The sequence below is a fragment of the Heterodontus francisci genome, chromosome 7 (genome assembly GCF_036365525.1).
Source record: "Heterodontus francisci isolate sHetFra1 chromosome 7, sHetFra1.hap1, whole genome shotgun sequence".
NCBI classification, from domain to species: Eukaryota; Metazoa; Chordata; class Chondrichthyes; order Heterodontiformes; family Heterodontidae; genus Heterodontus; species Heterodontus francisci.
The window spans coordinates 114,723,316-114,748,876 of NC_090377.1; the positions used below are offsets into that span (position 1 = coordinate 114,723,316).

At 48.1% G+C, this 25,561-nt stretch overlaps 1 protein-coding gene across 7 annotated transcripts in view; it reads left to right on the forward strand.

Moving 5' to 3' along the window:
• The window catches only part of LOC137372246 (ras-associated and pleckstrin homology domains-containing protein 1-like), a 212,032-nt gene that overhangs the window by 100,622 nt on the left and 85,849 nt on the right, over positions 1 to 25,561 (forward strand). For 4 of the 7 annotated variants that reach the window (XM_068035920.1, XM_068035924.1, XM_068035922.1 and 1 more), the window contains exons 2-4: positions 5,561 to 5,680; positions 9,811 to 9,913; positions 24,797 to 25,347. In XM_068035920.1, the coding sequence (XP_067892021.1) occupies positions 5,561 to 5,680; positions 9,811 to 9,913; positions 24,797 to 25,347 (774 nt within the window). Of the gene's footprint in view, positions 1 to 2,934; positions 3,020 to 5,560; positions 5,681 to 9,810; positions 9,914 to 24,796; positions 25,348 to 25,561 lie in introns of those variants that run through there. The other 3 variants (XM_068035919.1, XM_068035925.1, XM_068035926.1) reach the window with 1 other exon arrangement.

A 25,561-nucleotide genomic window follows, 5' to 3' on the forward strand; every position in this document is an offset into this window, starting at 1 on the left:
AAATGGACGAGGTTTTATAGTGTAAGTGGGAATGATGTGATCTGACCTATCGACATTTTGTGGCCAGGAACATACAGCAGTGTAAAATACATTAAAAACCCTTCCTCCTGCACTTGGTTAAATGTGTACAAAATAATGGTTAGGAATTTGTATAAAATGGTATAATTTAAAAGAAAAAATCTAATAGAAATCTGTGGTCACATCTGCCTTCAGGTACCTCACTGTTCATTATCTGTAGTAATCTGATGCTATTTCAGTAATGGAGATCAGAGTTCTACAGTGCAAGCTGGCAGGCAGAGGTCTACAGGTTAATATAAGCTGTCTATTATACTTCTACAAGAATTAATTTTTGCTTAACACCTGCAGATTTCTCATGTCACAAGGCATACTTGAAGAACATCCTGCATTTTATCTGCAACTGGGCTGCTGTGTGCCCTGGGGAGTTGGGTGTAATGGCACCTGCCTTTATTCAGAAGGGAAACACTGTCAAGGAATCTGTTTGCTTCAGTGTTGGCTGAATTCAAAGGAATTAACAGTGAACTCTTGGAATTGGCAGTTCGTTGCCTTTGAAGTCAGAGGTTGTTTGGATGTCATGAATATCACTCCCTTGTTTGTGCTTGCTTTCTTTTAAAATTCGCACTTCTCGCCCAAAGGATAAGTTGCACTGAGTTTCTTTTTCAAATTTGCTCTTGTTTGAGTGAAATGTTTGAGTTGGTTGATCATTGGACTGATTGTTACACACCCATGGAAACTAATCACACTTCCAGTAAGGATAAAGGGGAAAAAGTGTCCGTTCTGGAGATCTCGAATCATAGAATAGTAACGGCACAGAAGGAGGCTATTTGGCCTGTCATGTCAGTGCTGGCTCTCTGAAGGAACAACTTGGCTAGTCCCACTCCCCCCACCTTTTCCCAAGGTCCTGCAAATTTTTTTGTTTCAGATAATCCAATTCTCTTTCGAAGGCCCAATTGAAGCTGCCTCCACCACACTTTCAGGCACAGCTTTCCAGATCCTAACCACTCACTGCTGGCCTCTTCTCTCCTTTTTGGTTCTTTTACCATTCACCTTAATTCGGTGTCCTTTGGTTCTCGACCCATCCACCAATGGGAAAGGTTTCTTCCTATCTACTCTGTCCAGATTTTGAACACCTCTATCAAATCTTCTCCAAAGAGAAGCCCCAACTTCTCCAACCTATCCACGTAACTGCAGTTCCTCATCCCTGGAACCGTTCTTATGAGTCTTTTCTGCATTCCTTCTAAAGCATTCCAATTCTTTCTAAGGTGCGGTGCTCAGAATTGGACGCAATACTCACAGTTGAGGTCAAACTGGTGTTTTATAAAGGTTCACCATAACTTCCTTGATTTTGTACTCTGTGCACGTATTTATAAAGCCCAGGATCCCAGATGTTGTATTAACCGCTGTCTTAACCTGCCCTGTCACCTGCTCCTGCACCCCCTTTTTAAAGTTGTACCCTTATTTAGTATTGCCTCTCCTCATTCTTCCTACCAAAATGAATCTTGTCGCACTTTTCTGTACTAAATTGCATCTACCACATGTGCACCCATTCCACCAGCTTGTCTACGTCCTCTCGAGTTTATCACTATCCTCCTCACACTTCACAATACTTCTAAGTTTTGTGTCATCCGCAAATTTTGAAGTTGTGCCCTGTACACCCAGGTCTAGGTCACTAATTTAAGCAGGGGTCCGAACACTGATCAATGGGGAACCCAATTTTCTATCTTCAGTCACTCAGCCAATCTTGTATCCATTCTGCTACTATCCATGGTCTCTTACTTTGCTGACATTCCTGTTGAAAATGCTTTCTGGAAGTCCATGCGCACCACCTCATTCCTCTCTGTTAACTCATCAAAATACTCAAGCAAGTTAGTTAAATGCAGAGTATGCTTGGAGTCCGCAGCATCTGAAAGGAGAAAAGTTAACATTTCAAGTGGGACTCTTTCATTGAATTGGTATTGATAGATGATTAATCTGTTTGAGTGTCCATCTTTCCTGCTGTGCATTTTCAGTATTGAAGATTTTTATTTCACATTCTGAAGTTGGGATTATGTTTCTTTTGAGAGCTCACCGGTTGTAAAATGGCCTTTGTGTTGGAACCCCTTGTTCCTGCAGGGTTCTAAGGCTAATCTCCTCATATTTTTTTATCTGTTTTTATTACCATACAATAGTCCAGCCGGCTGCTGTTTATCTCTTCTCCATTTGTGATAACATGACATAGCTTTAAACTAGCCTCTACAGTTTAAAGGATCAAGAGCATTGCCTCTTTGACCAGAATGTTTGTTTTTTTTTATTATCCATTGTCACGATCTGGCTGACACTTATTGCTGATGCCCAGTTGCCCTGAGAAGGTGATAGTGGTGGGCTGCCGCCTTGAACTGCTGAAGACTGAAGAGCTTGCCAGGCCAATTCAGAGAGCAGTTAAGATTCAACTGTTAAATAGAAACCAATGCTGAAAATACACAACAGGTTTGGCATCATCTGCAGAGAAAGAGAAACAATTAATGTTTGTCCTGTGATCTTTCCATCAGAAGATCGCGAGTTCTGATGAAAGGTCACAGGCCTGAAATGTTAACTCTTTCTTTTCTCTCCACAGATGATGCTAGACCGGTTGAGTATTTCCAGTATTGGTTTAACACAGAAGATTAACTATTTATTGAGCAATATTCATTCCCGAAATTGTTTCAACAGCACACAGGAAAAGATAAGATAGAGAGGAAAAGGGCCAAGTGGTTTCAAGAGAGGTAGTTTTTCGGGGTTCGCTATAAACCAGTTGAATCTTCTCGGCAATTTTTCTTTCAAAATTGCAGACCTGGGTTATTAGTAGACTTCTCTGGTAGTTAAGACTTCAATCCAGAGTTCAATTTGAGTTCTGTGTTTTCAGTTGCTGCACTTCACATGAGTGAGAGACTGGACTATGGAACACTAAATCCACCTGGGTTCCTGCTCTTGAATGCTTTCCAGTGACTCCTATTGGAAAGTGTACTGTGGATATTGGATGAAGGTGGGTGTTTGGGTCTGCTCGGATGTTCCCACAGTGAGTTTGTCTGGTAACACTCACTGTCTAAATTCCACATGTACTCTGATGCCGCCCAGCTCTGCCCCGCTGCCTCTGTGTTGTCAGACTGTTTGTCCAACATCCAGGATCGAATACGCGGATATTTCTTCCAATTATTAAACAGTAGCGATGAAAGCCATTGTCCTTGGACCCCGCTACAGACTCCAGTTCCTAGTTGCCAACTCCATCCCTCTCTCAGGTCATGTTCTGAGGCTGAACCAGACAGTTCAACACCTCTGCATCATATCCTCTCTACCAAGACCTACTCTCCCTTCCACCGTCTGTCTCCGCCTATCTGCTGCTGAAATCCCCACTCAGCCTCGATTATTCCAGAGGTCTCTTGGCTGGCCTTCCATCTTCCATAAATTTGAGCTCAGAAACCCTGCTGTTCATGTCCTACCTTGTACTGTTCATCCATCACCCCTATACTTGCTGATCTACATTGGCTCCCAGCTGCCCCTGCAACCCATCAACAATGCCTCAAATTTAACTTTCTCATCCTTGTTTTCAAATCCCTTTATTACCTTGACCCTCCCTATTTAACCTCCTCCAGTGCAACAACTCTCTGTACTGCTCAAATTCTGGACTCTCAAGCATCACTGTATTCCTTCATCCCACCATTGGCGGCTGTGCAATCAGAGTCTAGGCCCTCAGCTGTGACCTTCTCTGCCTTGCTACACCCCTCTACTTCTTTAAGTTGCCTCTTAAAACCTTTTTTGGGTTGTTTGTCCTAATGACACTTTCTTTGGATCGATGCCTATTTTTTTATTTGGCTAGTTATGATTTGTAAATGCAAGTTGCTGTTGTAGGTTCATGAATTGAAACTTGAGTACCAGAGGATGATTGCTCCCCATGGAACTATACCCCAGCATCAATCCATTCCTTAGTGAGAAGGATTGAGGACAGGGAAGGGAAGAAATGGTACTGGATCGACACAGTAGTGATGGTGGCTCTAAAGGTTTTCTTGCAGCTGTGGACTGAAATTTGCTGTTGAGTCATATCTGCAAGTATTTTAGTTTGTGCAAATGATATGTGAAGTGTTTTGTTGAAATCCAAAAATGAACTAATGTAAACAGAAACCCAGGGTAATGTGGTTTGTTTTAAGCTCATCTGAACTGATGAGGGCTGTGTGTCTTGCTGCTACTGGCTTAGTTTGCCCCTCGATCCTCTTGAGTTATTTTCAGGTCTATTGGTCAGCATCACAGGCCCTTGTTACCACAACTGAAGCACAAGTAGCAGGTGTTCGTTCCTGTGCTCATGCCCCTTGACCTCATTATTTAATTTCCTTTTCAGCTTCAAACTGCACCTTTTTGAATGCAATAAATTGAAACTGTTGAGTATTGTTTTCAAGTGCAGTTTTTTCAGTACTTTCAGAATACTGTTCATTTATTGCTATGCTTGTTGGCTCGGATCAAAACTTCTACTGAAAGCAGGCCACAATTGAGGCAACCCAGGCAGCTGCCTCAGTAACTTTCATCTTGAATTTGAGATGTTGGATGGAAAACCTCACTGCATGCGTACAATGAAGACTTGGTTGCAATAATACACCAACTGTGGGCAGCCACATTTTCTGAAATAGATTTGTCCCCTGGCTACAGCACCGACTTTTAAAAGGGCTCTGCCGGGATTAGACATTAGAATGGAGGATGATTTTGGAGGCTGATGCAGTGACAGTCAGAGATGGAATGTTTTCTTGCCAAGTTCAAGTACCATTTGCCAAAATGGTTTAAAAGTTTGGGGTAGGAACATCAAATTAATGAGTTTCAGCTGTTGGATTGGTTAATGCCTTAAGTTTCAGTTACTTATTATTGGAAACATTTTTTTGGAAACAGAATAATGGTTTCTGCTCAGTTGCTAAAAGTAGTGTTTAACAGAGCCATACAGAAGGTATCAGGATCATATGGCTGATGTGAGCCGGGGTGGAAGGAGATGCTACAATTGGGTTCAGTCCTCCTGGGCTGGAGCGGAAATGAATCAGCTCAAGTTCTTTCCCCCCGATTGCTATCCATTGTCTGCTACTGGAAAGGTGTGAGGGCGAGAACTGAATTGGGTTTAGCTGTGATGCCCCCTGAGGTTGAACAGCCTGCCGTACTCATTTCAGTTCTATCATGAAACTGAGGGTGGTTGCCTGTAGAACTGTAGCTCAATAAGGTAACTGCAATAAGGTATGGTGCCTTTTCATGCCAACTGGCTGGAAACAGCTACTTCATTTGTTAGTTATAATCATGATTGATACCATACTGGTGGGTACCACTCTGTTGCTGCATAACATTGGAGCGCAGTACAAGTGGGTACAGGTCTGTTGCTGTATAACACTGCTGTGCAGCTCTGGTGGGTACAGTCTGTCGCTGTTTGACTTGGGTTACAGGTCTTTTATTGGTGGTGGGGCTATATTAAGAAAGTTACATACGAAATTGCATTGACACAGCCTTGCAATGTAATGGCTTAAATAAGCCTAGTGTATGATGATGGTTCCTTTGGTTACAGATGGATCAGACCTCAGATGAAGATGTGGACCATGCTGCAGAGGAGGACAGCGATAAGGAGGACCAGGACTTGGATAAAATGTTTGGTGCCTGGCTCGGTGAGCTCGACAAACTCACTCAGGTAAGTAGGAGTAATCTGACTTGAGGTTAAAGGCTTCTAAAATCTGCAGTGACTGGACTGTTGACTATCTTTATTGCTCAGAGGCACAAGCACTTTTAACTAGTTGTGTACTCTGTTCAAGCTGCTTATGGTCAGGTGTTTTCTTTCCCTATGTTACCATCTGATGTCAACTTGTGATTAGGGGGGAAGGTGTAGATGTGTGAGACTTAGCCAGTTGTGTCTATCTTATTGGAAATGGTGGTTCAAGAGCACTATTCACTATTGTTGATTCATTGTGCAAAGGCAGTTCCCGATACATAGGAAAAAGGTTCTTGTTTGATCCTTACACTGTACCAAGTTAATTTCAACACCACTGTTTTGGAGGGAAATACCAGCAGGAGAAGCTGCTGCTGATCGCTAGTTCAGGAGCCAAAGGAAAATCCAAAAATGGAGTTTCTGGTGAAGAGTCTGCTCACAAGATTTTATTCATTTAAAATGCACCTTAATTGGCCATTAATTGTATTCACAATTCCACTTCCAAGAATACCAGTGATGTGAAATGTCTTCTAAAGGATCATTTGTTCTAATTTTAGCTAAATGCACGTACATTAAGTATGTTTCTCAATCAGTAGGAGAATCGCAGCCTCACAGCTCCAGCGACCCAGGTTCAATTCTGGGTACTGCCTGTGTGGAGTTTGCAAGTTCTCCGTGTCTGCGTGGGTTTTCTCCGGGTGCTCCGGTTTCCTCCCACAAGCCAAAAGACTTGCAGGTTGGTAGGTAAATTGGCCATTATAAATTGCCCCTAGTATAGGTAGGTGGTAGGGAAATATAGGGACAGGTGGGGATGTTTGGTAGGAATATGGGATTAGTGTAGGATTAGTATAAATGGGTGGTTGATGGTCGGCACAGACTCGGTGGGCCGAAGGGCCTGTTTCAGTGCTGTATCTCTTTTTTTAAAAAAAAAGTATAATTGAGCTTTTGTGCTTCATGGTCATGCTTGCAATGTGTATGAATGCATACATACATGCACGCACCTATGTGTATGTACCTATTGGTATTTATGTTTCAAGAGGGAGTTTGAGATGACAACTTAGTTGGTTGAAGGCTCTGTAGACAATGATGGTAAAGTTATAAGAATGGAGGGTTTGGGGAAGGGGAAAACAGACTCGAGTGGTTGTGGAGATTCTCCAATTTTAATATCAAGAGCAATCAGTAAGAATAGAAGAATTTACTTTTTAGGAACAGGAAAAGCCCAACATTCTGTTCTCAGCAAATCAAACCTAATTTCTTCCTCGCTTTTATTTTGCACCCTTGCACGTTGTCACTCTTGCAAGCGCTCTCTCTAGTTAACTGTTCTGTTCCCCATATCCTCTTCTCTGCTGTCTGTTCCCCCTGAATTCCATGGGAGGAAGGTGTCATTAATGGTATTCTGTTGTACTATATTTAACCATGACAGCACCAGAGTCGCCAAATAATTCAGTACTGACAAACTAGCCATTTTTATAAGCATCACTTTACACACACGGATACTAGAATATCAGATGAGACTTCAGGAGGAGTCCTGATGTAACCATTATAGTAATTTCAAAAATCTTGCATTAAAAACAAATCTAAAACTGTGAAATATTTGTTCTCCTTTCCTGGTCGCTCTTGTCTTTTACTTTCAATTACCAGCATTCTGGCTTTTATCATTTAATTGAGAGCGTATGTTTAGTGAAACCTATTTTATCTGCCTGCACTGTCTGTTTGAGTTGGGACCCATACTTATTAACCAGCAAATCTGGCAGGTTTTAATTGTTTCAAAAGTGCTTTTCTCCCCCATAGGTCTTGCTGTAGTTTGGCCTCATTGCATCATGGAGAGTAGTGGGTCAACCTCGTGCTTTATTGGAGGGGAAGTGCCGAGACTGATCCTTTTTGTGGATATAACAACATCACTAACTCTCACTGGGTTCCAGTTCCATGGGTACTGGGAGCCATGCAGTAACTTGCCCAACTGTGACTAGTCAGGGGGTGTGGGCAGACTATTCACATATGAGTGCCATCACAGCTGAGACTGCTGCTATCATCGCTCTGTCTGCTCGCATGCTTTCCAACAGGACTACTTGCATGCCAAACTGTGTAAGCAGCATGTGATGGACAGAACTAAGCGATCCCATAACCAGCGGATCAGATCTAAGCTCTGCAGTCCTGCCACATCCAGCGTGAATGGTGGAGGACAATTAAACAACTAACTGGAGGAGGTGGCTCCACAAATATCTCCATCCTAATGATGGAGCCCAGCACATCAGTGCAAAAGATAAGGCTGAAGCATTTGCAACAATCTTCAGCCAGAAGTGCCGAGTAGTTGATCCATCTCGGCTTCTTCCTGCATTCCCCAGCATCACAGATGCCAGACTTCAGCCAATTCAATTCACTCTGCATGATAAACGACTGAAGGCACTGGATACTGCAAAGGCTAAGGGCCCTGACAATATTCCAACAATAGTACTGAGGATCTGTGCTCCAGAGCTTGACCACCCCTAGCCAAGCTGTTCCAGTACAGCTACAACACTGGCATCTACCTGGCAATGTGGAAAATTGCCCAGGTATGTCCTATACACAAAAAGCAGGACAAGTCCAACCCGGCCAATTACCACCCCATCAGCCTACTGTCAATCATCAGTAAAGTGATGGAAGGTGTCAACAACAGTGCGATCAAGCAGCACTTGCTTAGCAATAACCTGCTCAGTGACGCTCCGTTTGGGTTCTGCCAGGGTGAGGTGACAGTGACTGCCCTTGACATTACGGTAGCATTTGACCGAGTATGGCATCAAGGAGCCCTAGCAAAACTGAAGTCGGTGGGAATCGGGGAAAACTCTCTGCTGGTTGGAGTCATACTTAGCGCAAAGGAAGATGGCTGTGGTTGTTGGAGGTCAATCATCTGAGCTTCAGGACATCACTGCACTCCGGGTAGTGTCCTAGGTCCAACCATCTTCAGCTGCTTCATCAATGACCTTCCTTCAATCATAAGGTCAGAAGTGGGGCTGTTAGCTGATAACACAATGTTCAGCACCATTCGCGACGACTCAGATACTGAAGCAGTCTGTGTAGAAATGCAGCAAGACTTGGGACAATATCCAGGCTTGGGCTGGTAAGTGGCAAGTTACATTCGTGCCACACAGGTGCCAGGCAATAACCATCTCCAACAAGAGAGTATGAAACCATCTCCCTTTGACATTCAGTGGCATTACATTTGCTGAATCCCCCACTATCAACATCCTAGGGGTTACCATTGACCAGAAACTGAACTGGAGTAGTCATATAAATAACGTGGCTACAAGAGCAGGCCGGAGATTAGGAATCCTGCGGCAAGTAAATCACCTCCTGACTCCCCAAAGATATCTATAAGGCACAAGTCAGGAGTGTGATGCAATACTCTCCGCTTGCTTGGATGAGTGCCGCACCAGCAACACTGAAGAAGCTCGACACCATCCAGGACAAAGCAGCCCGCTTGCTTGGCACCCCATCCACAAACATTCACTCCCTCCACCACCGACACACAGTGGCAGCAGTGTGTACTATCTACAAGATACACTGCAGCAACGCACCAAGGCTCCATAGACAGCACCTTCCAAACCTGCGACCTCTACCAACTAGAAGAACAAGGGCAGCAAATGCATGGGAACGCCACCACCTGCAAGTTCCCCTTCAAGTCACACACCATCCTGACTTGGAACTATATCGCCGTTCCTTCACTGTCGCTGGGTCAAAATCCTAGAACTCGCTTCCTAACAGCACTGTGGGTGTATCTACCCAACTTGGACTGCAGCATTTCAAGAAGGCAGCTCACCACCACTTTTTCAAAGGCAATTGGGGATGGGCAATAAATGCTAGCCTAGCCAGCGATGCCCACATCCCATGAATAAGTTTTAAAAAAAAAAACTGAGATCATTGAATAATCAGGAGTAAGAACACAGGCTTAGCTGAAATGAGAACTTCTAGGCACTCAAATTAATTCATTTATTTTTGTGTATGTGTGTGAATTGTCATCCCTTTTCAGGAATGAATGTTAATGATTGCAATTTCCACAGCTGAGTGCCAAATCCTTTTGAAATATTTTACAATACTTTTTATGAAATTGAGAATAGCATTTTCTTTCTCTTCCCATTCAGAGTCTGGACACTGGGAAACCTGAAGAGCTGAAGAAGTCCCCGCTTCGGCAGGAAACCAATCTCGCAAACTTTTCCTATCGCTTCTCGATGTACAATCTGAATGGTGAGGGCTTTGGTTGTTATGGCAGGAAGAGATTCAGAGTGAAGTCACTCTCGTGATTTTGTTGGTCATGCTGAGGCTGCTGTTTGTCACTGGATAATTCTGAACCTTGGTACTTGTGTTGAATTAATTTCAACATTCCTGTCTGAGAAAAGAGGTCTTCCTTGCTGGAGCTCAGACAGCACAGGGCTGTTATGATATGTTGTTTGCATATACACTTCAGACTAATGCATACCAGGGTATTTGCTCACTGGTACTTACTGGATATCCTGCCTCTTGCATGTTGAAGTTAAACTGCCACCTCCACAATTAGATTGGTTCCATATTCCTTGAAAATGGACAGCTAGAAATCATGAATCTCATGTGGTTTGATGTCTGGTTGTTGGATCTTGGGGCAGCAATAGTGCAATGTGTAATTTGAGAGAATATTGCATTTAGTGAACAACTGTAATGTTAGCTATCCTGATGGCTTGCTTGGGTGCTAAAGGCCACATGTCACTGAATTGTACAGACTTGATTCCTGCTCTGCACTGAGTTAGGTGATCTGTGAAATCAAGAACAGGAAAGCTGCAGTCGTCCTCCATTCCCTGGCCTAGGAAGGAAAAAGAGCCTGAAGTTTGAAATATCCACTGTGTCTGTATGCATGCTGGGTGAGGACAGGGACAGGCTCTGCTTTCATGCAGCCCACATGAAGAATGACTACTTGGGTCAAGTATTGGAGGGTGACCAGTGTCATGCAACTAAACAGCACAAGCAGCCCTTTCAGGAGGGGAGGTGGAGAAGAGGAAATGGAACACAGTTGGCAAAAAAAAGTCACCCAGTTCAGCTTCCATAGCTGAAAAGGGATTGCACTTTGCAGTGCAGCCCTTTTTAAAGTTCTCTTTTTCTTTACACAGTTGAATGTGTTTCTGTTAATCAAACAGTAATATTTTTGTTTAAACTTATCTTCGGTATATGTGGGATGAAATTGTGCTTCATGCATGCCAAGGATTATTTCCATGGCCCAACCCAAATGTCTGTATTTCATGTATGAACTTAAACAGCCTCCTGACAAATGTCTCGCCATCAAGCAAGTCAGCTGAGTTTTGGGTCCTCATTGCACATGCACTTTCCAGTAGGGACCCTGAAAGCACTTGAATATGATCAGTGGCAATAACCCTGGTCAGTTTCCTCCAGTCTTTCTACTGTCCCATAAACTTAAGGGCATCTTAAACTCTGCCCGTGTCCTAACTTGCACCAAGCCCCAATTACCATTCACCCCAGTGCTCACTGGCCAACACTGGCTCCTGGTTAAGCAATGTTCCGATATTAAAATTCTCATCCTCCTTTTCGCGTTGCTGTGCAACCTCACTCCTTCCTAATTCTGTAACCTCCTCCAGCGCTTCAACCCTCATATTTGTGCTCCTACAATTCTGGTCTCTTGAGCATCCTTGATTTCGCACCATGTGCAGCCTTGACTTCGGCTGACGAGGCCCTAAGCTTTGGAATTCTCTTCCTAACTCTCTCTGCTCCTTAAAACTGACCTCTTTGACTTAGCTTTTGTTCATCTGTCCTAATATCTTAGGTGCCTTGGAGTTGCACTTTGTTTGATAACACTCCTGCGAAGTGCCTTGGGACATTTTACGATGTTAAACTCACTATTTAAATTCAGATTGTCGTCATCATTGTTAACTGTTGAAATGTGGTGATTTGCGTTCTGCCGGCCAGTGCCGTTCAACATTAACAAGAAGAGCTAATGGCTAAGGGAGTAAACCCAATAAAATCTGGAGTAGAGTCCCATTAGGCAGTTGGTGTTCCCTCAAGTTAGCACCTTTCCAGAAACTTCTGCAACCGTCTCAGCCCAGATGTATAGGCTTTCACCTTTCCTCTGAATACCAGCCTATGAGGTCGAGAGTGGGGTGCAGATGCCAGGCAAGTCTGCATCCCCTAAAAACAGGCCTAGGCCACACAGCAAACAAAGAAAAGTAACCTTTCAGCTTGGAAGTTGGAATGTGAGTAAAATGCCCTGTCATGAACAACGACCCACATTCCACAGCAAGTGTACACAAGAGGGCCCAGATAGACCATGGTTGATGCCAAGCTTGTGTAGCTCTTACTGCTTTATAAGAAACCAGACTAGCTGACATAGGCTGTTTTCTTGAGGCTAATTACACCACCTACTGGCTTGGCAAGACTGCTGAAGACTGCCGTGAGCATGGTGTAGGCTTCGCAGTGACCAATTGGGTAACAGCCAATTGAGCCACCAGTAGCAATCTGACTGCCTCAACTCCCTGCAGCTATCATCCAATGGAGGCATAGTCAACATCATGTGCACCAATGCATCAACTCTGAATGCCAGCATCTCCAAGAACATTTCTATGATTCACTGCTTGATCTTCTGAGGAACACTCCAAATGGTGAAAGGCTATTCATCCTGGGTGACTTCAATGCACATATTGGGGCAGAATGATTCATGGCCGATGTGCCTCGGTCATTATGGGGTAGACAAACTCAACTGACGACGCTGTCTTGAGCTTTGTGCTCTAAAAGAACTCTGCATCACCAACACCTCCTTCCAGGGCAGTCATCGCCACAAGGTATCATGGCGTTATCCAAGGACTGGACATTGGCACCAACTAAACCTGGTCAGCATGAGAAGGCGTGATCTGCCCAATGTTCTCCACACCCGCACCTACCACAGTGCAAACTATGACACCGACTACTCTTAGCAGCACCAGAGTGAAGATGTACTCCCGAAGGTTCCACAGCTCCATACACTATGGTCCACCATGTATCAACATCCCTTGCAGAAGCAATGATACCAAATACCAGCACTTAATACTGTTGCTAGAATGATTGCTCCCCACCAAAGCTTTACCAGGAAGTGCTGACGCTGGTAGCGATGAACTTAGCGACTTCCAAGCTTCAATCATCCATGAAGTAGCAGAAGCATAATTTGGTAATGATGGAACCTGCAACCAGGACAAGTTTGTAATGTACTCAGATGTGATATGTCATGGATGCAAAAAAACAAAGCCGACATGATGCACATCAAACTAAGTGCACAACCAGAAAGTAGCTAAGGCAGCTGTGCAAAAGACAGGGAGATACTGCACAAACAAACACTGGATCAACTTGTGTCAAGAAATCCAAACTGCCTGTGACAATGGTAATTTGAGCTATGTATGATGGGATCAAGAGGGCGCTTGCCCCTGCCATCACCTAAGTTGCTCTCTTGAAGTCGGCAGATGGTGACGTATTGGCTGACAGAAGTAAACAGATGTGCCACTGGGATGAACACTACTGTGAGCTGTACTCCTGTGAGTTGGATGTCTCCCAGTCTGCGCTTGATGATCTCCCGTAGCTTCCTGTCATGCATGAGTTAGATGAGGAACTCTCATCACCTCAGCTCGAGAAAACCATAGACTGCCTAGTGAACAGAAGAGCATCCAACAAGGGCAGAATCCCAGCCAAACTGCTCAAGCACGGAAATTCCCATCTATTGCCACACCTTTATGACCTCTTTTGGAAGGTAGGCTCCGTTACACAGGAGATGCATTACACAAAAATCATCATTATACAAAAACGAGGTGACAGAGGAGACTGCAACAACTATAGGGTCACCTCACTCCTTAGCGTCATGGGGAAGGCCTTTACTTGGGTCATACTTCAAAATACTCCATTTACTTGCAGGCCTACTGTACCTGGAAGCGCAGTGTGGTTTCCGTGCTGGCAGATCTACTGTGGGCGTGATTATTTGCATATGCCAGCTACAAGAGAAGTGTAGGGAACAGGTAAATCCTTTTACCTTCCTTTCGTCGATCTTGCTAAGGCATTCAACACTGCCAGCAGAGCAGGGCCCTACAAGATACAGGGGAAAATTGGCTGTCCACTAAAGTTCCTATCTCATCCATTCCTTCCACCACAGCATGCACTGCACTGTACAGTTTGATGGCTCCACTTCTGACAGAGTGAAGTATGGAGAGAAACAGGGTTGTGTCCGAGCCCCCGCTCTGTTTGGCGTCATCATCTCCATGCTCCTGATCTTTGCCTTCCTTGCAGATATGGAAGGAGTCTACTTGCACACATGGTTAGACAGCAAGCTCTACAATCTATCAAGACTGAAAGTGAAGGCAAAAACACTGCGTCCTGATCAGAGAACTCTCTACACTGACTATGCTGCACTCGTCGCCCACACAAACTCGGCTACTGTAACTAGTTCTCCCTGACTATAAGTGTCAAGAAAACTGTGGTCATGGGACAAGCTGTTGCATCTCCACCCCTGCTCACACTAAATAGCACCCTGCTGGAAGTGGTTAGCATATTCTGCTAACTCCAATCCACGGTGACGGTCTGTCCCTTGATGCAGAGCTTGATGCATACATAGGGAAAGCAGCTACCACTTTTGGCCGACTCCTGAAACATGCATGGAATAACACCAAGCTGACCCTTTGGACCAAGCTGATGGCTTATAAGGCTTGTGTTCTCAGCACTTTGCTGTTAGCTGTGAAACATGGGCAACTTAGTTACCAAGAAAACAAGCTGAACAATTTCCATCTTCACTGTCTGCAGCGCATTATAGGTACATCCTAGCAGGACAAAAACATCAATGTGGCAGTCCATGCAAAGGCAGAGCTCCGAAGTCACTAATCAAACTAAGGTGGCATTGGTGGATCGGGCACATCCACAGGATGGAAGGTGATCGCTTACTAAAGGACCTTCTGTATGGTGAGGTAGCCGGGACCAGATGACCAGTGGGGCGCCCAAAGCTCTGCTTCAAGGACGCTTGGAAGCATGATGTGAAGGCCCTAAATGTCGACTATCACAACTGGGAGTAAACAGCTGGTGAAAGAGTGAAATGGCGACACATCCTGAGGACTGGTGTGCACTACTACGATGACCAGTGGCTACAGCAGCTTGGCAACAGGCGCCAATGCTGAACAGAACAACCCAAAACGTCACTTGGCAGCTTCATGTGCGGCACTGTGGCAGAACTGCCCCTCTCAGATTGGACTCCACAGCCATTAGCAAAGGTGCACCAAGAGAAGACATGCCATCTAAATATATTGTTTGCTGCATGTCCATCATCTCTCATAGATGGAAGGATGCCAACAAACTCATCATTGCTGCAACTGTAAAGGCACTGTGGACAACTGCAGCACCCCTTCAGCTGCTCCACAGAGTGAAGCAGTCTGTATTAGAAATGCGACTAAGACTGTTCAAGCCCCTGGTTGGGAGTTAAGGAGCCAATCACTTATCCCATGAACAGATTCACTTTAGAGGGAATTTTAATGGACCTGGAGCTCAGCATTCAATTCCCGAGTGCTTTTATTTGCATGAACACTTTTCGGGTATTTCCCCTCCTTTTTCTATTTTCTTTCATTGTGCTCCTTTCATTTGAGATTGATGACTTTTCTGCCTGACCCCTCTGTTTTTGAAGTAAGTTTAATACAAATGTCTTGCTATCCCCCATCTGCTGGGTTCTGGTATGATTAGGAGAACGTGACTTATCTCCAGTCTGTGCTGAGCTTGTTAAGTGGCATTTGGGGTTGTTAAAATTGGCTGTGGTGCCCTCGGCTGGAGAGTGCGAAGTTGCGCAGAGTTCTCACTCCTGATAGTTACCTAGTGCCCTCTGCTGGAAGGTGCACCTCATGCAAGGATAAGGATGGCGTTCAGCTCTTGGGCCTCCTTGCATTTGAATATCTTGTCAACACTCGGTCCGAAATCACACATGCAGTTCAGCCACTTAATCATAGCCATTTACCGCGTAGAAGGAGGCCATTTAGAAGACTGGGTCACTTGTTTTTCCTTCCTGAAAAGTGTTTCGCCAACTGAGATCCAGTTCTCAGTGACACTAATTGTAAGCTTGCTAAATTTCAGGAAATGGAAAAAGGTTTTACTGGTGCAATTATGGTTCAACTGAGGCATATTGTGGAATGGAGTAAAGGAGCTGTATGCTGCATCTCACCAATGCTGTTACTGACTTGGTGTTTAATGGGGCAGTGTAGAGCAGAGCTGTCCAACATATGGCCCACAGGCCAGAATCTTGAGAACAGAAAGGGTCAAGATTGATTTTGCTACATTTGTGTGTCCCCCGATAGCAGTGAGAGAGCGGCGAGTTGGTGCTGTTCAGCCTGTACCTCAACAGTCACTAGTCTTCGCTTCCTGCAGCAAGTGGCAGAAGGGGGGCAGTGGGTGGGTGGGGGGCAGAATGACGCTCGTGCGATTGACGTGGAAGCTCACCAAACAAAAGCGCGAACAGTTTGCCTGCGTGTGGACCTTCATCGAATAGGAGCGCAGGGGAGGCGGGATTTGAAGGGATGATTGTTACTCGATGGGGTGGGTGTGGTGTAGGCAGGTACAGATGGTGGGGATGGGGTAATCATGCAGAGAAAGTGGGGGGGGGTGGTTAGCACAAAGACTGTGGGGAAGGGGTGAGCACGCAGTGTGTGTGGGAGGGGGTGAGCACGCAGAGACTGTGGGGAGGAGCGGGAGGGGGTGAGCACGCAGAGTGTGTGGGGGGGGGGAGCGGGAGGGAGTGAGTATGCCGAGAAAGTGGGGGGATTAGCACAAAGACTGGGGGAGGGGGTGAGCACGGAGACAGTGTGGGGGGGAGCGGGAGGGGGTGAGCACGCAGAGAAAGTGGGGGGGGGTGATTAGCACAAAGACTGTGGGGGAGGGGGTGAGCACGCAGAGACAGTGTGGAGGGGCAGGGGGGTGAGAATGCAGTGACTGGGGCGGTGCTCGGAGGGAGGTGATGCGCAATTCATGGTGCGGGTCTGCGTCGAGCAGCAGTGTGTTTCTGCTTGTGATAAATGGTGGGCGAAGGGAAGAAATGTTAGGAAAACAGAGGTATGTAATTTTTTTTTTTTTACCCAGTATACCCTCTTTCTAATGTGTTTTATCTTTCCGAAATTTGCTCACCGGCCCCCTATGGAGGGTAGAAATTGTAATGTGGCCGGTCGTGCAAAAGGTTGGTGTACAGAGAGCTTTACTGTAGGTAGGTGGTAGGATAATTGAGGGAAGGTGGGGATGTGAGCGGGAAAACGGGATTAATGTAGGATGAGTATAAAAGTGATTGATGGTCGGCGTGGACTCGGGCCGAAGGGCCTGTTTCGGTGCTGTATCTCTCTGACTCTAATCTGTTTGTTTTGGCGAGGGGGCCTTTATTCCTCAGCCCCCCTTTATGTACATTTTATAAAAATAACATGATTAAAAACTGATAAATAAAACAAAACTCAAATTAAAACGCCTTTTATTTTATTTAGAGATACAGCACTGAAACAGGCACTTCGGCCCACCGAGTCTGTGCCGACCACAACCACCCATTTATGCTAACCCTGCAGTAATCCCATATTCCCTACCACCTACCTACACTAGGGTCAATTTACAATGGCCAATTTACCTACCAACCTGCAAATCTTTGGCGGTGGGAGGAAACCGGAGCACCCGGCGAAAACCCACGCAGTCACAGGGAGAACTTGCAAACTCCGCACAACCCGGGTCCCTGGAGCTGTGAGGCTGCGGTGCTAACCACTGCGTCACTGTGCCGCCCCATTTCTATTCATAATTCCTCAGATGATAAAGTAGTCTGTTCTCATATGCAGCAAAACCTGGACAGCTTTCAGGTTTGGGCTGATAAGTGGCGAGTAATATTCATACCACATAAGTATCAGAAAACATGCATCTCTATGGGGATAGTGTGGGAGCTCCCTTCAATGGGCGTCGACAAGTTCCCTTTTTTTGATTAGATCTCTCCCATCCTTAGGCCTCAAAGGAACTGGTCCTTGAGTACTTGGGCCATAAATGGTCTTTGTGGCAGTGAAGAAGCCACAGATATCATTCATGTCAATGAGATGTTGAATTTCCTTTGCCTCGTCTGCCCACCACCTGTCCTTCATGATGCGAGTGTTCCTTTGAACCTCTGCCTTTGCTTGTTGTTAAGCCAGTTTCTTTTGCTGAGTTCTTGGCGTCAGTTATGCACGCCAGTCCCTGCAGTGCCCACCGGTCGCAGAAGGCCTCGAGTGTACCAGCGGACACCGCATGCTCCTTCTCCAGGGATACCCGGGCACGAACATAACCGCGGAAGAGGGGTAGGCAATCAGGGAGGACGGACCTCCTGACGGCCCGCAGCCTGGACTTGTGAATTGCCACCTTGGCCAGGCCCAGGAGCAGACCAACGAGGAGATCCTCCTCCCGGCCCGTGCCCCTCCGCACCGGGTGCCCAAAGATCAGGAGCGTGGGACTGAAGTGCAGCCAAAACCTGAGGAGCAGCCCCTTCAAATACTCAGAGGGGCTGCAACCTCACACACTACATATATACATGGACTCATCCAGGCCGCAGAAATTACAGGCAGCCATGGGAGTCCATGAACCTACTTAAAAGTCTCTTGCACGGGACTGGCCTGTGCAGCACCCTCCACCCCAGGTCCCTGATGTAAAGGGGGAGGACTCCCGCGTAGAGAGACCTCCATCGGGGTTTCCTCTCGTCGCCAGATGGCAACACGGACTGCCAGGGCGTGTCTAGCCGGCTGATGAGGGCGAGGATGCGGAGAGTCTGCAGGAGCAGCCTGTACAGGAAACCCCTCCGTGCCAATTGGAATGGCATGGAGGACATTTCTGAGAGGTGGCTCGGGTTGTGCGGGACCGGCTCCGGAGGAGGGTTTCGGGTCTTTGATCCGATGAGCAATTCGGCCGAGCGGGGGTCAGCCTTGCCGGGAGCGCTCCACACTCCCGAGCCCCCTCGCCACCCGCAGTGAGGGGCGTCCTGGGGGCTTCGGCAACTCCTCTGCTTGCCAGTCTGTCCTTGGAGTCGGCCGCCCGGACAGCCAAGGCGCTCTCCTCCGCCGGTAGGTGAGCACCCTGACTGGAGGTGACCATGTTCCAAACTCGGAATAGACCTCTGTAAAAGACGGGCAGCTCCCTCAGAGGCGCAGCTAACGGTCTCTGCCAGGAACTGCGTGTTGTCTTGAAGGCAGTGACACTGGCGGAAAAAATATGTTGCCAGAGCACACCATCTGGGAGGACGCCTGCGTTCAGGTATCTCTGCAGGGTTCGAAGGCGTCGAGTTGCAGCCTGGGTGTTGACTCACACTATAGCGACTGGCCGCCCTCCTCGATCGGGAGACTTGGGACTGCGGCAGAGACCCAATGTTTCCTCATGCCCCAGAAGAAATCAACTAGTTTCTTTTGGATCTTGGTGGCGAATGCAGGGGACAGGGCCAAAGTGACCAACCAGTACCACAGCATCAAGGCCACCAGTTGGTTTATGACCAGCACTTGGCTCCTGTAGGAAGGCACTCTGAGCAGTCCTGTCCAGCGCCCCGGCTGAGTGGTGACTTTCACCTCCAACTCCTGCCAGTTTCCTGGCCAGGTTTCCTCAGCGGGGCTAAGGTGGTCTCCCAGATAGAGGAGGTGTGCGGTGCTCCACGCAAAAGGTGTCAATTCCTCCGGCAGGGTGTCCACCCGCCACTGACCCACCAAGAGACATTTCTCCCAACTGATCCTCGCGCAGGACGCGGCAGAAAAGGTCTGCTGGCAGTCGCGCATCCTCTGCAAGTCAATGGGATTTGTGACCGCGAGGAGCACGTCATCGGCGTAAGCCGAGAGGACGACCCGCATGGCCGGCTCGTGCAGAGCCAATCCCGTCAACCTCATGCGAAGCAGGAACGGCTCCACGCAGATGGTGTGCAGTTGGCCGGACATGGGGCATCCCTGATGCACTCCTCTCCCAAAGCGAAGGGGCACCGTCAAGGACCTGTTAACTTTGACCAGACACTCTGCGGCGGCGTATAAAAGTCGGACCCGGGCCACAAAATGCGGCCTGAGTCCAAATGCGCGCAGAGTCCAGAAAAGATATTCATGATTCACCCTGTCGAATTCCTTCTCCTGATCGAGGGAGAGAAAGACGACTGACAGACCAGTCCTCTGGGAAAGATGGATCAGATACTGGGCCAGGTAGATGTTGTCCTGGATGGACTGGCCCGGGACCGTGTAGAATTGGTTGGGGTGGATCATGTGGGCCAGCACGAAGCCCAGGCGGGTAGACATAGCTCGGGCAAAGATCTTATAATCCGTGCTGAGGAGGGAGACCGGACGCCAGTTTTTATGTAGGCGGAGGTTGCCCCGCTTTGGCAGCAGGACGAAGACCGCCCTGCGCCAGGAGAGGGGCATCTCCCAGGTCGCCAGGCTTTCCCCCAGGACCCAAGTGTAATCGTCCCCAGGACATCCCACAACGCCCTGAGGAACTCCATGGTCAGCCCGTCCACCCCCGGGGATTTGCACGTTGAGAGCTGGTGGAGGGTGCCAGTCAGCTCCACCAACATGAGCGGAGCCTCCAATTCTTCTCCCTCCGGGCTGAGCTTCGGCAGCTCCTCTCTCAAAACTTTGCACGTGTCCTCGCCGGACGGATCCGGAGAGAACAACGCACCGTAATTAGGGACCAGGAGGCCCATTCCCTCCGGATCCATGATGGAGGATCGGTCATTGGCCAGCAGCTCAACGAGCTGCTTATGGACCCCCCGCCATTTTTCCAGCGAGTAGAAGAGGAGGGAGGTGTAGTCCAAATCATCCAGGATCTGGATCCGCAACCTCACATATGCGCCTTGGGACCCTATGAGCTGCAGGTCCCTCAGCGTGCCCTTCTCTTTGTACGCCTGCCACAAGGCCGGGTCCGCGACGGCATGACCGAGGCGGGACTCCAAGTTGAGCACCTCCCCCTCTAGGTGCCCGATTCTCGGCTTCCCGCCTCTTGGTCAACCCCTTTGCGTACTCCTGACACAAGACACGGATGTGAGTCTTGCTCACATCCCACCATAGCCTCAAGGAGGGGAAGTCCCCTGCTTCCTTCTCCAATCGGCCCAGAATCGACGGAACGAGTTCCGGAATCGCTCGTCCTCCAGCAACCGGTTGTTAAAGTGCCAGTACGTTGCCCCCGCTTGCGTGCAGAGTGGAGTGAACTCCGCCCACACCAGGCGGTGGGCCGAGCAGCGGAAGACGTATGCCTGCGAAAAGTAAAGGTGGTCGATTCGGGACCCTCCCCCTCCAGACCTCCACGTGAAGGCGCTGGAGTTGGGACGGAGATTCCGCCAGACGTTCATCAAGTTGGGGGAGTTCATTAGTCCCATCAACTTCTCCACCGACACTTGGCTGCGCTGGGGACTGGAGCGATCCCCCACCTTGAGGGTACAGTTAAAAATCCTCCCCCCACCCCCCAAGGATGATGCACTCGCCGCTATCGATGGAACTCAAGAAAGTGGACGCTTCTTCAAAGAAGCGCGCTTGCAACGCGCCGGACCTGGGTGCGTACACGTTCACAAAGTGGAGCGGCATGCTTCCCAGGCAAACGGCGAGGTGGAGCAAGCGGCCCGGCACTAGCTCCTTGACCCCAAGATTTCTGGCTGAAAAGTCGGGGCCAACAAGATAGCCACCCCACTAGAAATAGAGGTGAGGTGACTAATGTAGACCCCACCCTGCCACTCCAGGAGCCAGGTAGCTTCGTCTCCCGGAACGGCGTGGGTTTCCTGCAGAAAGCTCACCGCATATCTTCTTTCCCTGAGGTCTGAGAGATTGTGAAATCTGCGGTGAGACCCCCTGCTACCATTGATGTTGAGTTTGGCTATGGTTTTCTTCATGTAAAAGGTACTTAAAAACTGTCACCAACACCTCACTGTAAGGAGGGAGCGGAAGTGCACCCGACCTTCCACTCCCCCATTGAGGAACATATTAAATCGGCGCCTCTGAACCAGTTTCACGCCGTTGCCCGCTTGCTTGAGGGCAGCACGGACGGACTGGATGATCAGCGCCAGATTCGGCTGAGGGCCAGCTGAACTTTATTACGGCAACCCTTGCAAGCTGTGAGGAACTCCTGGAGTTCCGCTGTGGGGATGAGAGGAGACTTGGTGGGAGGCACGAGGGATGCCACCACCTCAATGGCAATGGAATCAAGATCATGCTCCGTGCCCCACACCGAGTCCCCATCCTCCTCTGGGTTGTCACCACCAGCGGCCGACACACCCGCCACACACTGTGGGGCGGACGTCCCGGCCGTGCCAGCTGGTCCCGCCTCCGTCACGATCCCACCCCCAGGATTGATGGCGGAGGAGTCCTCTCTCAGTTCGAGAATGGAACTGGAGCCTGTGGATACCAGCGGTTCAGGACCACCCTCCCTCTCTGCCCCAGGCCAATGAGTGGTCCGGGGAGATGGAAGTGCCCTACTCCGGAAATCCAGCCAGAGCTGGGACCGGAGGCAGAGAGAGGAGGCCATCTCCTGTCCCACCAGCGCCCCAGCAGTTGGGGCAAAATTTTCAATTATAACTGGGTCGGTTGTCTCCTGGTTGATTTTGGCTGGGAGGGCCAACCCTATGGGGCCTCGCCCTCCCCTCCACTCAGGGCACCCAACCCAATGGTAGTGGCAGAATGTTATCCCGAAGATCGAGCGGGACTGGGGCGAGCCCTGTCTTTACCTCCCCCAGATGGTGCAGGTGGGGGAGGAGGCACTCACCAGGAATGAAGGTGGGACATTCGATAGAATGAACCTTTGCGCAGAGGCCTCCAGGGGGTCCACTGGCAGACAAGTCCCACACACGCTGAGCCTGTTGCTCAGAGCCAGGGACGCTGCCCACTCGGTCTTCAGGAAAAGCACCGTCTTCCCGTACATTTTTGAGGCAGCAACAATGGGCGAAGGGCCGACAACCTCAGCCATTGCCTTCACGCGTACCTCTATTGACCTGTTTGGATGGACGTAACTCTTGACCCCATGCTTTGATATTACCAGTGCAAACGGTGACGGGGCAACGGGTGCAGCTGCAGCAGCCGCGGCAGCATAAGTGCATGAAGGCCCCGCCACTGGCGAAGTGGGGCTTGCCATGGGGTCGCAGAGCAGCGCCCAACCCCAAGAAACAAAGCACACAACAGTTTACTTTTAAACACAAGCAATATGATGGGAGTAGAGCTGGATAGGGCTGAAAAGGACAAGGAGAGGATAGGTGGCCGAGTGATGGAAGGGAGAGAAGAGCTGCGAGGATGTTACTGTTCAATTGGTGGTTGGAGCACCTTGCTGCAGAGTCTACAGTTCAGTCTTCCAGTTAGGGGAGGGATCTTTGCCCAGGTCGGCTAGAGCTGCCCAGTTCTCCTCTTTGCCTGCTGTTGCATAAGAATTTTCTTCAGCCAGGAGGCTCCAGCCGTCCCAAGCCACACAGTTGGGGGTGGGGAGGGAGCCCCCTTTTTTGCAGGATGGAAGATAAACACGAGCAAATACAGGGGCTCTCTATAGAATTTGGCAGCCCCACCCCTGGATCTTCTGGTGCCGCCTCCCTCCCCCAACAGTGCAAACGAACAATTCTCTGGTGCTCCAACACCCACCTCTCCAAAATGACTTGCAGGTTGTCTTAGTCCTTTAAAAAGTGCAACAGCTCCACAGTTAAGTTGTAAATGCAGCACTCTCCACTCTGTGGTCTCCTCTCCAGTTACTCCGCTCTCTCCACTCCAGTTGCAGGTGCAACTGCTCCCCCTGATTGCAGGCAGGAAGTACTCCAAATTGCCCAACCAATCCTGTGCTGTATCTGTCCTGGGAGTGTTTGGGCCATTTTAGAGGAAGCTTTACTGTGTTTCTATCCATACTATCCCTGTGCTATAAAGGCTTGGCGCAGACACTAATCTTGAAATGGGAAGTGCTCCCCGTGTCAACCTCCCTCACCTTGGAAAGGGAGAAGGGCAGCAGCTAAGACTGGGACGTCGTGTGCTTTCCCATTGAGTCATTTGTTCTTTCGAGTTAGAAGAGCATATCTCAATTCATCCCTTCGGCTCAGTTATAAAATGTCCCATGTAGCTTAACTGCATAGACAAAGGTCTGCAGCTCATAGGTTCAACAAAGGTTGAATTAGTTGACCTGAGCTGAGGTAGCAGTTGTGGTTCCACAAATGCTCTTGGTAACAATTGGTTTTATAAAAAGATTCCTTCCAATGCAAAACAGGCGCATCTACAGTAACAGAGCAACAATTGAGGTAGAAATTGACTTGCCCTAATTAGTTTCCTAAAGATTATTACGTTAATGCATTATTAAATCCCGTTCCCTCACTCACCACCCCCCCCACCCCCCCAGAATTCTATTTGTTGAAGGGCACCCCTCTGGCCCCTTTTCTTTTTCAGCCCATCCTGGGAAAACTGTTAAGCATGGACATCTAGCATGCTAACACTTGCCATTTGGGCTTGCAGGTGAAGTATGATGTGATGGAGAGGGTGGCGGTGCATGTGAAACTGCACCACAGCAATGGATTGAGAGGAGCAGGGAAATGGGAAAAAGATCTTCCAGTGGTGCTTAGAATATCTTGCTGTTAATGTCAGGTTATTGAGGTACAGCACACTGGTGGTTGGATGCCTCTCGAAATTCCTTTACTCTCCCCTCCCATCTGTCAAAGCTGGGCTCCTTCACCCAGTGTTTTCAATCCGCCTCTCATGGTAGAGGCTGTTTGTAACTAGGATATGTAGGCAAATCTCTTCCAATATCTCCATCAATTTTCAATATGAGATGGGAAGAAATCTCTCTTTACCCCAACCCAGTCGTGGTATTGTTTTCCCTTTTGTTTCCCATGTTGGTGATTCAAGAATATCAACATGGTGCCTTGTCTGAACCACAGTGCCTTGGTGTTAAATGCCCTACTTGCTGTTACCCCATTAAAAGTGTTGGGTGTTGGAGGAATATAGATCTAAGAACAGGATCTTTTTACTGGGCGTGTAATGTGGCTTTTCCAGCTCCAGGTAGAATTTTAGATCCACTTCAGAGAGCAGGTCTGTCCCTATTGATCAGTGCTGAAGTTCAGAGCGATTTCTGATGGATATTAGGACATATCACAGACACTAATCTTTTTCCTTTTTCTCTGTTTAATTTTGTATGTGCTGCGTGTTTCAGAGGCGCTGAGCCAGGGAGATGGCGTGGATCTGGACGCGCTCATGGCTGATCTCTGCTCTATGGAACAGGAACTCAGTAATATCAGCAAAGAACCTTCCAGACAAGACAGTGTTGTGAAAAAATCTCTCAAAGAGGAGGTGCCTGTTCAGATGTCCAGCAAAGAAGCCAAATCTGCTCAGAAACAATCAGTCACTCGAGCATCCTCCAAGCAGGGCAGCTTAAAGGGCTCTTCAGTAAGAAGTCCGAAATCTTTGCACACCAACCTTTCACTGGATGATATCACTGCCCAACTGGAACAGGCCTCCCTCAGCATGGACGAAGCAGCACGCCAGACTGGTGCCATGACACATGATATTAAACCCTCTGTGTCCAATCAGCATAGGAGAACGGGTTCAGCTGGAACTGTCAGCGATGCAGACATCCGCTCAACCAGTACCTCATCTCGATCCAGTATTACTTCTGCCACATCTAGCCAGGATTCTTTGGACATTGACAAGGTTACACGACCACAGGATCTCGATTTGAACCAGCAAGGTCAACCCACAACAGAGGTATTGTTTCTGTGTAGCCTGTCATGCTGTTGTGTTAAGTGCAGGTTTTGAAATGTGTACCAGCTGGAGAAGCAAATGACATCATTAGCAGTGAAGAGCAAGACTGCACGTTTGAGAGTTCAGTAACATCCTGTACTATTGCTGTTGTGATCATTGTTTCAACCACTGTTCCTGTTGTTACCCTGCATTTTCCCCTGCCCTCCTTGGGTCTGAG